Consider the following 15,910-nt stretch of genomic DNA (forward strand, 5'->3'; position numbering starts at 1 on the left):
TAAAAGGGAAGTATAAATGAGGTAAGCAAACCTTTTTCTCCTTCCCACAAAGGCCAGAGGAGTCGAGAAGATTCTGCAGTCAGTCATTCCATGTATCTATCTATCTGTCTGTCTCCCTGAACATCATCTTAAAGGGGAGCAGAGAATACAGCCCCGAATCACTGCCTCTTAAATGCTCTCTCAGAAAAAATACAATGGAGTTCAATAGGTCTGCAATAGCTCTAAGTAAATAATTGTTTAGGAAAGAAGTATTAGCTGAGGGCTTCTGAGGGTCAGCAGTGGTTAATGGGCTCATCTGGACTGCAGAAAATCCCAAGCCCTGCTCTCTGGGCCAGCACAAAGCTGCCACACTGCGTCACGCTGCACCCAGCCAGGGCTTCATTTCTAGCATCTGAACAAGCACTGCTGGATTCCTAGGCACCTTCTGCTTATCAAGGAGCCTGTTGGGGAAAATGCACTCAATATTTGAGTTTTATGTTTAAAATGAAAGTCTTTCAGATATATGAGTATATGAATTGTTACTACATCAGTAATGAATTTGGTTAGGTTTGCTTTCAGGAATAATAAGCCTAACCAGATGGAGAGAGAGCATCAGATAAAACTCCTTGTACCTACAATTGTAATTATGCTTTAGCCTCATCTGTGCACATAACTTCTGACGTTCAAACTGCAGTAGTGATATATCCCAGACAGACAGTAGAAGAAAATCTACTTCAACATCAAAAAAAAGCCACAAGCAGCTGAAGAATCCAACTAACACAGCAAGAAAATAATCTTTGGCGTATTGCTGATCTCCTGCAAGTACATTTCCTGGCACTTTATCAAATGGTAAACACAAGGGAAGTAAAACTTAGGCTGGGAAGGCAAAATCAAATCTTTTGGGGAAGGCAGCCAAGAAAAAAAATAACTGGAATCAGAGGGCATTCACTCTCATGACCAAACTTTCTGTATTTTAAGATCATTTTCAGCTAAAGCTATGCAAATAGCTTGTTCACTTCTCTTTGTTTGCTGCCTGTTCAAGAAAATGTGAGATGATCCATAGAGAGTTGGCAAATCAGAAGTCCAGATAGTCTTGTATCAGATTAGATGTTTCATTTGACCTGGCATTTACACATTTTTACTTTGAGTGTTTTAGAACTTTTGGCTTAAAGTAAAAAGCTGTAGAAAAGAATATTATTTTCATTTGAAGTGGCAAAGAATTCCATTTTTTCCATAACTTTCATGTTTAATCAAGACAGAGGAATCATAAAACTCATGAATTTCTAGAATTGGTTTCATCAAATCTGTTTTGTCCTTTTCTTTGAAAAGGACTGGGATGGAAAACTACAAAAAACTACAGTTCTACAAAATAAGGGCATCTGAAAATGTACTCTGGGAACATGTTCTTCAGTCAGTAATAACTGCCGGAAACATAAAAGCAGATAGTGTACAGTAGGTGAAACTAGCTTCTGTGCTTACTGTGGTCACTTACATAGATAGATCCAAAAAGAGAGTCTAGTGAGTGCTTCTAGCAATTAAGCTCTTCCTAAAATTTTTCTCTTCTTATATTACCCCATAAATGAAATGTAGAAGGAGGATGATTAAAAAACATAGCATATAGCTGCTCTGTAGCAGGCAAGTGTGTATTCAGTTATCTTTGGTCTAGGAGAGTGAATCCATCCACCAGAATATAATCATATAAATGATAGCTACGAAATTTTAAGGCTAGGCAGAACAGATTTTTTAAAAAATGGTGGGTAGTGTTCATTTGGATCAGTTGTCCCACAACTTAAATCTTCTTGTGACAGTGGAACAAAGACCATGAGACATGAAGAGAGAACAGAAGAGATGATACTGTCAGCATTCCAAACCAATCAACAAACCTTTAAAACTAATATGCACACACTGTAGGTAAGGTAAGAAAGTAAAATAAAAATGATTTCATAACAAAGAAACACATCACATAGAAACTAAGAAGGTATCTGAAAAATCTGTTCTCAGCAGTGCTTAGGGTACACTGTAGATTTCTTATATATTCCTGTTCCTATGTAAGTGTCACTTAGCTTATCCTGTCCATTACGTTATATAGCCATGTGCATAAAGTCAGTAGAAAAGATGCTGGTACTAATAACAATCACTTTCTGACTCCTTTTGTTTCCTAGTACAGAGGACTAACATTGCTTCAAAGGCAGAGAATGCACTCCTAAGAAAGGACTGCCATTATTGCAGAAAGGGCCTTCTAGCCAGCCATTCAAGGGGACTCTTTCCCTAGGAGAACGCTCACAACTTGAGGATATGGAGATTGAGTGGAAAATGGGGAAGGATTAGAAGTTACTGATGAGGTGTCATGATTCAGATTACCAAGAGTATAATTCTTTGAGGAGAGAGAAGCACATCTCAGTTTAAACGGATCAACACAATTGTGCTAAAGAACCAAACCAACTGTCTAGTACTCCCTATAAGGACAACCAAGCATCATTCCTTGCACAGCCACTCTTCCATAGCCAAGTCTTCCTTCCAAGACTCTTCCATGTCTTCCTCCTATTTTTATCATTTAAGTGATAGTAGTATGACAGACTACTTATAGGTCATAAGTGTAGCATTTTGCATAGATGCAGATTTGCAGTAATAGTTTATGCTCTATTCGACAGTATTGAATAGGAGTTTGATAAGGATCCAAACTTGTTATATGGATAGTGAGAACTATCTTGTTAAAACAGGCAACAAACAGGTACTGCAGATTGTAACAGTAAAAATGGATTGATATCAATGTCTAAATTCAAACTTTGAATTCAAAAATTCGGACCTGACCCTTGGTAGGGAAATATTAGGTTGCCAAATTGAAAGTACAGAGTCAGAAATAATGCTTACGGGAAAAAAATCTACAAAACATTATATTATCAAAGGAAAAAAAATGCTGAAAAAATGGTGATATCACATCAGTGATATCAAAGGTGTTTGGAAACCTAGAAGTAACCCCACCATCTGAGCAACTTGCAGAAACAACTCAGCCCCTTCAGCACAGATGTGATAAAGCATGCCAACACATGTTGCTGCAGTCAAAATGTGAAGTTTCCTCAAGTGAGAGGAGAAATCTGATCACAAGATTCAGTTTAAGGACTTCACAATCTGTGGTATGAAATACAGACAGATATAAAAAAATTCTGTAGGGATCAGATGCAGATACATATAACAGGAGCATTAAGAATTTTTAAGTGTAGATGGTGGCAAATACTAAGAGACATACCGGAACTAAGTCCAATCCTGAGGACTCTGAACTGAGGGTGAGTTACAGTGATGAATTAGCAAAATAAGAACTGGTTGCTTTGAATTTAGAGGCTTTCATGGAATGCCTAAGGAAAGGATGTATGTCATGGACAGGATAATAATTCTGGTATCAAATCTGAAGCTGACAGGAATTGGCTGATTACACCAAATGTAGATATGATCACAGGAAATGAATGTCTCACAAAGATATATGTATATGTTTTTGATAGGATGTGGAAGGATTTTGCTCTTCTCTTTTTCCAGAAGACCAAAATTCCATGAACTTTGAAAAACAGAGTGTAGGAAAAGCTGAAAAACACTCCATGAATGGCAGTTGTAAAACTCAAAATGTGATATACTAGATTTAAAAGCTTAATTATTGGAGTCAAAAGAGGGGAGCAAGTCAACTTCTTCACTGAGTCTAGAGAACTGAATATAAGTATTGTAAATGAAGACTCACACAAGTAATAGAAATGCTGACATGGCAGACGTGAATGACTTCAGTAAAGACGTGAGGCATAAGCAGCATTTTGAGAGCTTGAGTGAAGTACCTTCCCAGTCCTATTTGACAAAATTTACCAGTTTTCATATAACACTTTCTTGAAATTACTTTCTGAGCGTATTTGGTACTGGAAACATTTCCAACTACATCATCCCAGATGGCTAGAGGTCTCCCAGTAATCAAAGCATACATTGATATGCTCCTACAGAAGCTCTGTTGATGAGCTAAGGGAAACTTCAAGAAGAAATAAATAAGAATGCAGCAAATATCATTTGCTGAATCTCTAGGTTTTATCAAGTCCAAACATGCAAAGACGGAAGAATAAAAGAATATCCCACTCCCCTCCACTTTTCAGAACGCCAAATGTTACCAGTTAATTCACATACATGTGTTCAGCCATAACAACTAGTCTAAGCCCGTTGCATCAATACGAAATTAGCATGGATGACAGAGCATAAAAGGATTCAAGGTCTGTGATTGCTCTGGCACCTTTCTACGTTTGTTCTGGACAGAGCTAAAGATATCAAATTCTTCACGAACATTTCAAAAGGGAGGTCTGGGATCTGTGTTGCTACAGAGATGTGCTTGAACGTCTGCCTGTAGCATGTGACATAATAAACATGACAGCAGCAGAAAAAAATGCGTGAAAAAATCACAGAGGAGATGCAAAGGCCTGGGTACAGCTGTACAGCACTTCATTGTTTTGACCATGCAGATAATTTTATAACTAAAATGAGACCATTCACTGCTCATCGCTTGCTACAGTGGAAGAAAATGTAAACAAGCATAAGGTAGGATACAAAGATGATGGGAAAGTAGAGGATTTTTCTATAGTGTGAATTTTATTGTGTTGTCTCCATTCAGGAATTATCTCAGAAGTGTAGTTGTACCTGGCATAAACAAATGACCTGGAGCAAAACAGTAAGTGTAAATCTGAGGTACAGGAAAGCACGATATTTAGGGATGATGTTGTGTCTGGGGTAGAACAGGATAGACGGTGAAATCAACATTTGCTATTGCAATTTTCCCTATCTGGAAAGGGGTTTTCAATAGTTGCCAGGGTCTTTCTGGAAGAAACACATCCTCCAAAAGCCAAAAGGAGCTTTGGGATAAGTTCGCTGATGCATGCACTTAGATGGTAAGCATGGTAACCTGCAGATGCTGTGTGGAGGGAAATTACTTTGGTAGTGGATCTTGGTGCTTCAAGGGCATTTGTTTCTGTGGCATCCCAAGCTGTCCTGGGCTTTCTGTCCTTCCCCTGTGGATGTAAAGGAAGATTAGCACAGTTTCAGTACTAGAAATTTGGTCTGATATGGTAAACACTATAAGTAATCAAATGGCAGCTACTTTATTCCAGTGTGCATTTTTGCTGCCTGAGTTAAAGCTGTTTTTGCTTGACATAGAAATTCTGGGCTTTTTTTTTCTGTTGTAAATGAATAAGGAAACATGACTGATAGGTGCCATATCAGATAATAAACAAAAAGCTAAAAGGGAATTGGATAGAGAAGTCTTATATAATGTGCAGCTAATTAAAACTAAGCATACACTCAGGTTTTAATATTATATCAATAGACTTGTAGCTGCATATTAAATTAAAAGGCATAGAATTGATTTCTTAATAATGCTCCATTAACATATAATCAGCATGGGAAATCTTAATCATAATTTGGAAAACCAGTGTTGTAAAAGTATCACATTCATTATAAAACTGATAATAGACCAAAACAAAAGGGCATATTTCACACTTAGTGGGCATTGCTGGGAGCTGCACTGCAATCTCTGGTTATGATTTATATGCCAGACCAAGGGTCTGCTCTGGTTTATATTTTCATATTTATGGCAGCCTCTTCTACTGCTAAACTGCTGTTGGAGAGAATTAAAACATTTGTTGGTGTATCTACATGCATGTAAATACGCTTGTTAGCTTATTAGTTCAAAGATCATCCCTTCTAATGCTGAATCAATAATAATAATAATAATAGATTAATAGAATGGTTTATGTTGAAGGAGACCTTAAAGATCTTCTGGTTCCAATGATCTGGTTCAAATTACACCATTATTTTGAACAGTAACATGTGCATATATTCTTATCTGCTGAATTTAATCTGGAAAGTGGCCAGAGTAACAGGAGCATTCTGAGTCCTACAGCAGCTTCTGCAGCACAGCTGTTTACAGCTCAAAACTTTCTCAGGTTTCACTGAAATGGAGTAGCACTGCACTGCCATCACCTCCCAACAGTGTCTATTAACGACAAGAGCCCAACTTGGGTGCTCAATGCTTTGAATCAGCTGAAGGTTTTTCTGCTTGAAAGAAGGGTGCAGAAGCTGAGGTGTTCTTGCTTTAATTGAATGAGAAAACATTCTCATCTTTTTTGAGTATGTATACTAAAGCATTGCTATTTGAATACTATCAACTATTCATCCTGTGTAACCATAAAGAAATTTCAGCAGCTGGTGACATTCTTAAAACAGTCAACAAATGAAAGGATGTGAAAATGTTTACTCTTCCTCTTTTCCCACTGATTTGGTGACACCTGATGTCCCTGTTGATGTGTTTTTAGGGAAGTGGGAACAGCAGCTCCTTAGCTGCTGTCGGATGACTTCATTCCTCCTATTCTTCCTGTTGTGTTGATTGAGAAGCTGCTGATTTACACCAGATGAGTATCTGCAGTGCAGCTAAACTACAGAGGTATTGTCTTCAGTATGGAAGCACTTATAGCCTGATTAAAGCTCATTTCAGGATATTAATTTAATATGTTCAAATACATGTCCTAGGTTCCTGATAATGTCATTTATAGATCCTTTTCTCTGGTGACCTCAAGGCAGGCAGTCTGCAGCTCCATTATCCTATTTCAGCGGTCTTTGGAATACATAGTATCCCAATTTCCATACAAGAAGTATAATTAAAATAACAGCAGAGCTATTGTCTTGTGCATGGATGCCTTGTATCCAAACCTGGTTTATTTATGTTTCAAAATAACGGGATCTTCCTATAAGAACTGCTCAGAGTGCTCAATTTTGGTCATTTTCTCATCATAGAAATGGCTCTAACTACATGAAATGATAGTCTGCCGTCCAGACACCTGATTTCAGCAGCAGGAGTGCATCAAATTATTTTAAGTTTTAATAAAGAATTATGTTAATGAACAAGAAAGCTATGATAAAAATCTTTTTTTGTTTTGTATTGTTTTAATGTTACACTGAGGAAAATACTTATCATTAAAAACAATCTGAGAAGGATACTAATACAGACAATTTCAACAAATTGTCTTTGGTACTCTAATTAGATGGGCAAAATATAAGAAAATCAAAAGCACACACTGTAGCTACCTTGCATGAAGGTCCTGCAGGACCTTTTGCTAATAGAAACCTTGCTCTGGATGATCTCTTATTTTCCTTCCATTTCATAACTCTCATTGTTCCAGTGGCAAAGCAACCAAGGCACATGCAGATGTAAAAAAAAACCTCAGGGACACACTGGCATTTCTATTCCTTATGTAAAAAACAACTGAATATTTTAAGCCCAAATGTTTCAGCCTTGCTTCTTGCATATGCATAGCTCTCCATGACAAGAGAAGCTGTGCATGTAGAAACATTTCAGAATGAGATCAGTCTGGACAAACTGTGCTCTGAGTAGAAAAAAAGACTTTCTTCTTTCTGAAGTACCAGTGGATCTGCCATGCTGGTTTTAGAGGGAGACTAGCTGCGAGTGTAAATCAGCCAGGAAAGTTACAGCTGAAATCACTGTGGAGCAAGGACTGGAATGCATCTTGGAGTGGAAAGGATGACAGTAGATTTGACAAGGCCAAGGACAACAGTAAAGGCCAGGGGATCCTTGCTGTAACATCAGGGGAGGGTTAGGCTGTTTACCTGCACATCAGTTCAAATTCAGCCATGCTAAACTTGGAATGAAGCCAGATTTATCATCCATAAAAGATTTTTCCCATTCCAACGTAAAAGTTGTTATTATATATCTCTTAAGTGAACCAAAATTAATGATGTTCCATCATATAATACACAGGAAAAAGATACTTCAAATGTGTCATTTCTAGAGCAAGCCTGCAAGTCGTATTTGTTCAAATGATTTATTCCTTCACATGCCTTTTTAATTACGCTCTGATTTAATGTTTCAATTGCTAAGAAACTAAAAGCAAGTTATTTAAAAGTCTAGATTTATGGTTAGAAGTCATTCTTTGGTTGTTTTTTGTTTTTTTAAAGAAAGGTCCTTTTTGGAATGCATCCTTCCAATTTTTGTCCATCACAAACCAGAAAGCTCATGACAGTACAGCTGCTGTAGAAAAAACTAATGTTATTCCCTGGCCTGAGTTAACCTTGACAGAGATTTGTCTTATATTGTGATTGATTTGCACTGATTACTGAAACATTACTTGTTTCTCAGTCGTGTGGGACTCTCTCTTTCTGGTTTCAACCTGAACCAATCCAAAACTGACCCATAAAAGTGCTGTGAAGAGTTTCTGTTTGAATGTGTTTACGTTTTCTGGAAAATCCTTTTCCTGCATTCACGATGATGTTTTCCTTTTAAATTCAATTTTCTTCAAGGAAGTAGGAGTGGCTGGGATATAAAGACCATTCTGAAATATTACTATTTCAGAATGTGCAAAAAGAAGTGCAAAATCCCATCTCCACCTTATTCAATGACTTTTCTGTTATTCAGCCTTATAATGTACTTTAAAACCTCCAGAAATTTGGTATGTGTAAGAAAGCCTGATGCAGAATTTTTTAAATCATCATTCCAACTCACAGAGCCACGTTTAATATACATGAGCTCACTTACTGTAACTACAGCTGCTGTTTATAATGTTCCCTTAACAGAAAGTTTAATTTTGAGAGTGTATCACTGTGCATAAGTTTGTAATGTTGCTAGAAATTGTAACTGTTTTTCCCATAGAGTGAACAAAGATTTCTGCCTCCAAGCAGAGACCACGCAGTAAAAAAGACTCTCAAGCATGCTTTCAGCATACAACGACTCTGCTCATCTTTGCATAATTGAGTGTTGTAGCAAATAGTACTTGCTAATGGTAGTAAAGATGACAAATGCAAAGCTGCATAGCACTAATAGGAACCGGAATATTAAATTACCAAAAAATTAACACTTTTCAACTTCTACCAGCAGTTTTATGATACTAATTTAATCGAAATGAAGCTATAGAATAGTCCTTTGTGCATCATTAAGCGCTCTCCATTCATGCCAGCTCCACAGTGGGGAGGCCTAGCAGGAATCTTGGGGTTAGGGATGTGATGGAGGACTCATTCCTGCCTGTGTGGATCAGCTCCCACACACAGCACTGCCTGCACAGGCTGAAGGATGCCTGTGACATCTCAGGGTGCTTACTTAGGGAGATGTTTCTTACACATCTGTACGCACAGTAATTTTCTAGGAAAACCAGTGAAATGAAACAGAATGTGACTTTAACAAGGAAAAGATTTTACTAGAAACAAAGAATGTTTCCTTTCTTCCTTCAGTATCTGTTACCCCTACCCCAAAGTGTAACTTCTCAGAAAATCAGATGTCAAATGGCATGGACACATGCTTTCAACCCTTGTAGATTCAGAGACATCATCTAACAATGTGTAAATCAGATTCAACAATTGACACTGTAAAAGTGGTAGTTAAACAACTAAAATGCATGTTCTTCCTTTTTCTTTTTTCAATTTGTCTTCTTTTTATTCTTGGCCCACACAATTTCATACAAGGTGATGATGCACCACGCGATAGGCAGCTGGTACAAAATACAGTTACTATATGGAAAACTTTTTCAGCTTTACACGTAATCTTTTCTAACGTACAACAGCTCAGTCATTGGAATTAAGCTGAAGTTTGCTAAAGATGAATAAAAAGCAAATCTTAAACAGTCACACTCATTTTTCCCTGTGTTCTTTTCTTCCAGAAATATTAATAACACTTTCTTTAGCTGCATTTTAGCAAAGAGATCCCATTTTGCTTTTGTGATTTATGAATTCAGTATGGGATTCACAGAATTGGAAATGAAGACAATAATGAGGGCCTAAAAAATCTTCCAGTGCAATGCAGCTGTACAAGCTGCCATTTTAAGATGGAGTAATATGTTTTCAAATTGTTCTATGATATTGAGAAGCAAAAGCAAATTAAATTTAGAATATTTCAATGTACTTCCATTAATCATAAGCTTGTATATGACAAAATATTAATACTGTCATTAGTTCAGGTAAATTAGTGCCTGAGTTGATATATGTGATCTCTGTAGCCTTACTGGCTTCCAGAATTTTAGGATCTTACAGTCTAAAAACATCCAAATGCTTTATTGAGGAAAAGACAATATTGGATCATCCCTACCCTTGTAGACATTCCTCTTTCTAATTTATTTACACTGTTTTCCCATTGCTTCCACAGCAGTCCACATCCTGTAGGAATAACAAATTCTTTGGCTGAAGGGACAGCTTTCTCCTGAATGTAGAAACACATTCGGCTGCCTAATAAAAAAACAGCTTTCATCCTCTTTGGGATGAACTGCTTAATAACCTTCTTCAAGTATTTTTCTCCTTTGGGTTAGCACAAAAATTTTATCTTTTCAAAGCCTGTAACTTTCTTATGGTATTCCAAAATAATATCAGAATTAATAATTCTGAACCAGTATGTAGATATTATATCACTGCATATTATTGACATTCAGATTTCCTTAAGATATAGAGCCGAATTATCCTCCAATCTATAATGCTAAAATTCTGTTAATCTCGCTGTTGTACAGATTTTTTTTTTTCCATTAACTTGTTGCTGCTATTGAGATGAACAGTATTGAAGAAGATTCCAACGTGAAAGAAATGCAGTCTAGGCAAAGAGGGAAATTCTTCTGGATGTTTCCAAAAACTTGTCCAGGGAAAATTATGCCTATCGTGAATATTTATTTGCTATCTTACAAACAGTTACGTACTCATTTTATATAATTACAGTTGCATGTATTAGCTTACTTCTGGGAACAAATGGATTCCCTAACTGCTTCTTCATCATCTCAGTCAGTTCACCTATCTACTGTTATTGTGGAGTACAATGAAGAAATCTTTACCACAACTTTCGGCCTTCAAAATAAGAACATGGGCATGGATAATATCTCGCTAGCTATGTGAACCACCTTTGGTCTGATCCTCAATTTCCAAAATTCTCTGGAAAATTTTGAGTTTACATTGCGTGTGTAGGGTGTAGCCCTTCTGTGTTTCATACTTAGTAGCTGATTTTAGCATGTTAGATTTGTATGCTTCTCAGGAAACTTTGGGGGCTGTGTTTCCAGCAACCATGATGAGGAGCAGGATCCCAAGATTGGCTTTGGGATCATCTGGTGATAAAGATGGATTGCTAGACACGTATGGTGTTTCTTAATGCTTCCATGTTGGCTATCTGTTAAAAGTTTTTCTTATTTGTCTTTTCTAGGAATTTGTCATGATTGTTGTCTTTGGTTTGGAATTTATTATTCGTATTTGGTCTGCTGGATGCTGTTGTCGATACCGAGGATGGCAAGGAAGACTGCGCTTTGCCAGGAAACCATTCTGTGTAATAGGTGAGTGTTTATTTTAACATAAAAATGAAAACACTCCCTTCTATTTTGCTTCTAAATTGAAACCAATGGAATCAGGTAGTTTACAGTCACCAGGTATAAATCCAAAATAGCTGTGTGTCAACTGTCATCCACCCAAAGAATCTCTAGATATAAAATCAGAAGGTTCCTAATTACCAGTCAGCATGTGTTTCTTATGTTCTCCAGAAGACATTTTCTTATTTCTTCTTAGGATGAGGATAATGAAATATAATGTCAGCATGTTCCTTTCTGTTTTCAACCTTTATTATCAATTTACAATACCACACCTTTACCATATTTCACACTAATTCAGTTACAAAAAATGCACAATAGAAACATGCAATGAAACCGTTAGTGGAGAAATGGAAATTGTAAGGGACTGAGCATTAATTGTGGCTATGTTAAGATTAATACTTAGCTCATTTAGATCTAAGCAAATCTATCCATTTTTCTTTGGTAGGAAAAAGGGATGAATAAACCTATGATCTCTGACAGTTCTGTTTTCAGAAGAAAGAATGGGGCTATTATTTTTAAATATCCTTGTGTACATCATTTATGAACTCATGGGAGTAAATGTTCATTTATATAATTTATTACTAAGGTTTTCCCCTCTGGACCCTGATACCGATAGAGGCTGTAAGGATAGTTGAGACCTAATATTACTTCACTTTATATTTGATGTGGAAGGAGTTAATTTTCTAGAGAGTTTCCCAGACTTCTCTTTGTGATCTTGCTATCAACTTTCCCCTCTGTCTTTCCCAATTCCCTTGAAATATCTCATTCATACATCCGATGTTATCAGCTGATTAGTTAATACTTTAAGCAAAGTCCTTTAAAAAAGCCTTTAAATACTTTTTCTGAGAATGGTCCAAAAGGCACCAAGATAAGAATAGTCCCTTGCTACATGTGGTAGCAAGCAGCAGTCAGGTACTGATGGTCCTTTATGTTTTTGCTAATTACAAAGTCCATAGGCGATCAGTTCTGGTTGTGGTACAGTAGTGCGGCATATCTCATTATTTTGCAATCTGAATGCTCTGAGAAAGGGCCTCCCATAGCAGAGAAGAATAGTTTTATGAGTCAAACATTTTTTCCCAACTATTTTAATCTTCTGCAGAAAATTTACTTTAGTAAGGTAACTGCACCAATTATGTTCCTTGTTTTGCTGGGTTCTGAAAACACTTTTAGTTTATAACAGTATTTACTTAGCAATTGCTGTTTTTCTCATAAATTTCTGCCTGTTACAACTTCTATTACATGTGGTTTAAGAGGAAGGTAGCTGTTCCTTATTGTACATAATATTTTTCTGTCTTCAGTTGCTCTTCCACTGTTGCTGTGTGTCTGTTATGGAAAAAAAATTCTTAAGTCCATCCATGTAGTTGGCAGGACTTGAGCACAGAATTTCAAAGCCTCAGCATTACACAAATTCTCAATATAAATTTGGTTTTTGAAACTCTCATTTCAGAATTTTTTTAAGAAACTTTAACTTAGCCCATGTCTAGTAATATAACATTTTTCCAGGACAACTACAATTACTGATAGTCTGACAAGCTGGTACGGTGTTGTATGTATTTCGGTTTTAGCCTGTTAGTAGTTTCCCCACAGCTGCTTCTATTTTACTTCTTGTCAAATTATAGCAGGATGGAAATGTCACAAGTTCACATTCTGTTGATGATGCAGAATGAGCGAATTCCCAACAGGAAGCTTAAGTTCATTATTTGTAATCATTAACTTCATGGCTGGCAAACCACATCTCAGAGCATTAGATGATAGCAGTGGCAATTGTACGTTACTGGAATCTATTTTTTGTTAATTAAAGTGGTAACGAGCCATCATATGGTACTTCTGGCAGATCTTTATAAACAAATCCATATCTGAAGTGTTGCAAGATCTGTTGAAACTTTAATTTATTTTAATTCAATGTCTTTATGTCATGATGTGTTTTGTGCCTTGTCACCTTGGTATTTAGATACATAGTACTGTTTAAATGCAGCCAGATAGTAAATGTGCTGCTCATGATAAACAATATAAACAGTCCTTTTCTACTATAATTTGAACTTTAAATAACCCAGTGATGGTCTGTAATTAAGTATATGCTTGACCAAAGAGACACATTTCACATTGCATCTCATTGTAAATCCCAACCAGACCAAGTTCCAGCAGGAGCAAAGTTTTTCGTGGGGCATTCTCCCAACATCTGCTGCCAGCTCAATGCTGAACTTATCTCAGGAACACCCTGCCCTCTTCATTCTAGAAAACCTGCTCACAAAAGTAGTGTTTAGAGTGGAAACTGAGAAGTTCCTTGGATGCTTTCAGCAGCCATAGTTATGTGCAATGAATAGTCACTCTTTATATTTTAAAACTAATATTTAATGGAATGTCCTCATATTTGACAATCCTTGCTGCTGAGTTCATGCTGAAATTTCCCTCTGGAATGTGTTAAAGAATTGAACAGCCTATATTTGTTAATTGACATGGGTCTTGATTTCACCGCTAGTATCGCTATCATATTATCTGGAGCAGAGAAGTGACCGACATGGATTGGGCAACCTGACTCAACTGTTTTTTTTATATTTTTTTCTTTCCCTCTGAGGAGCTGTGGGGTAGTGACACATTCCATTTTCATGAGTCTCAGGGGCTGACATTTTTATATGAGTGCTGAGCATATTCTGTGCATCTGCTGAAGTGTCTGATGGCCAAAGAAATCAGTAAGACTAGTGAGTTGGTTTTGTTTTTTTTTTTAATTAAATGGTTTTTCATTGACAAAATACTGATTAACTGAAATCAAAATTATTTATATCAACTCCTCTTCCCTAAGGAAAACTATTTTATATTTAAGCTGGATCTTTTTATCATCAAAATAAGAAGGACCCTTTCTCCCAGTCATCTAGAGCAGCTAGTAATCCAGGTTCTGGATTCTAGATAAAGTATAGTTAAATGTTTGTTTGGGCATATTTGGAGCAGGAAATCATCTCTCAACCTTACTGAAGTTATCCAAACATCAGTAAGTAACAATTTTAGTCCAGAGAGAGACGGTGGTTTACCCTGTCACCTGGTTGTGTCAATTGTACTCATTTTCTATGGAAGAAGTTCTAATTTGGCTTGTCCGAAGAACAGACATTTGTAAAAAGCGGATTCTGGTAGTGCAAATTAGAAGAGATCCACACCTGAATGGACGAAGTGAGTTAGAGCATGGGATTGTGAAGGACAGCAGTGAATCACAAAAGAAATACAAAATTATGATAAAGCTTGTGTGTTAAAAGCCAGAGACCTCTTACTATAAAGCGAGTATTGGTGATGTTAAAATTACTTCCTTAGAGGGCTGTTGAAAATATTTTCCCAAGTATTAGGTGGTTGTGTCCATTCCAAATAAGACTGACATAAGTTAGTACCTGAACTAGAAAGTTCAATGATTCCTAATTCATTCATTTTTACTGGGAAAGTCTCCTGAGATCAATATCACATGATTAACACAATACACTAGTTTGTACACATTCATTCAGATTCTGTAAATTATTTGTGGAGTCTTTCAAATGATTTATGATCTCTCATATTTGAATCTCACAAAATCTACACATATAAGAATTCTGAATTATTATTATATATTATGTGTTATAAAATATTGTGTGTTATAAATACATATTATAGAACTTCCGGTGCCTCTTGTGAATCATAAGGCTTCAATGACTTGGAAAATTACAGTAAGTAGGAGTTCAGCAACTAACAGTGCAAGAAGAAGATAACATTTCCTTGTTTTAGACTTGTTATCTTCAATTTTGTTGGCATTTTTCAGGGACTGACTAGTTGCTACTAGAGATGCCCAGTCTATAAATATGTTTTCACTACTTTTCTTTATTTGATTTGAGGTATTCATGTGCTGCCTTACTAAGCTGAGTTCCCATCATACCAATAGACAAATTGCTCCAATTACCTTAGATATGTGTAAATGTTCCTCCAATCTAAAATTAAGTAATTGTTAATATAAGCATGGGTGTGAAATGTTAAGAGTCAGACATGATTATACCAAAGCCACTTATCTGCCTGCCTCAGCATACGGAGTCTCAAGAACAGTAAAGTAGCTGATTTGTTTTTAAATTCCATCATTCATAGCATCTAAAAAACACATTTTTAAAAAAGTGAGAGAATAATATGTCAGAGCATAACTGACATTCAAGGAAATACTCATTTTTCTTGGCGTCTTTCCAGCTATCATGCTGTACATCAGCTGCTTTGGTAGTGTGACATTCTTTGCAACTCCCATCTGTGATCATTGTCAGCTCTTTCCCTTGACTCCTCTTTGAGAAGAATTGCACCTTCGGTGGCAATAAACGTTTTGCTTTTGTAACAGTGAGTTATGCTCTCCAAGCAGAAATTGGAATCGTTTCATAACATTTCCGTAGAGGTTCATAAAGCATCCTATTAAAGTAGACATTAGCTATTTTGTACTTCTGCTCCTACCCTTTACATTAGTATAGTATACTGCACTACCTTAGTACACATATAATTTCTTGATGAAATCACTAGCTTGCAATATCACCATATTTCAGACCTGTGTTATACAGGTGTCTCGCTCCAATTTTTAGGAGGGAGATGAGATT

At 36.5% G+C, this 15,910-nt stretch overlaps 1 protein-coding gene across 3 annotated transcripts in view; it reads left to right on the top strand.

Moving 5' to 3' along the window:
• The window catches only part of KCNQ5 (potassium voltage-gated channel subfamily Q member 5), a 259,328-nt gene that overhangs the window by 178,389 nt on the left and 65,029 nt on the right, over positions 1-15,910 (top strand). For all 3 annotated transcript variants that reach the window (XM_048938247.1, XM_048938248.1, XM_048938249.1), the window contains exon 3: positions 11,171-11,297. In XM_048938247.1, the coding sequence (XP_048794204.1) occupies positions 11,171-11,297 (127 nt within the window). The remainder of the gene's footprint in view (positions 1-11,170; positions 11,298-15,910) is intronic.

The sequence above is a fragment of the Lagopus muta genome, chromosome 2 (assembly GCF_023343835.1).
Source record: "Lagopus muta isolate bLagMut1 chromosome 2, bLagMut1 primary, whole genome shotgun sequence".
Classification (NCBI taxonomy): Eukaryota; Metazoa; Chordata; class Aves; order Galliformes; family Phasianidae; genus Lagopus; species Lagopus muta.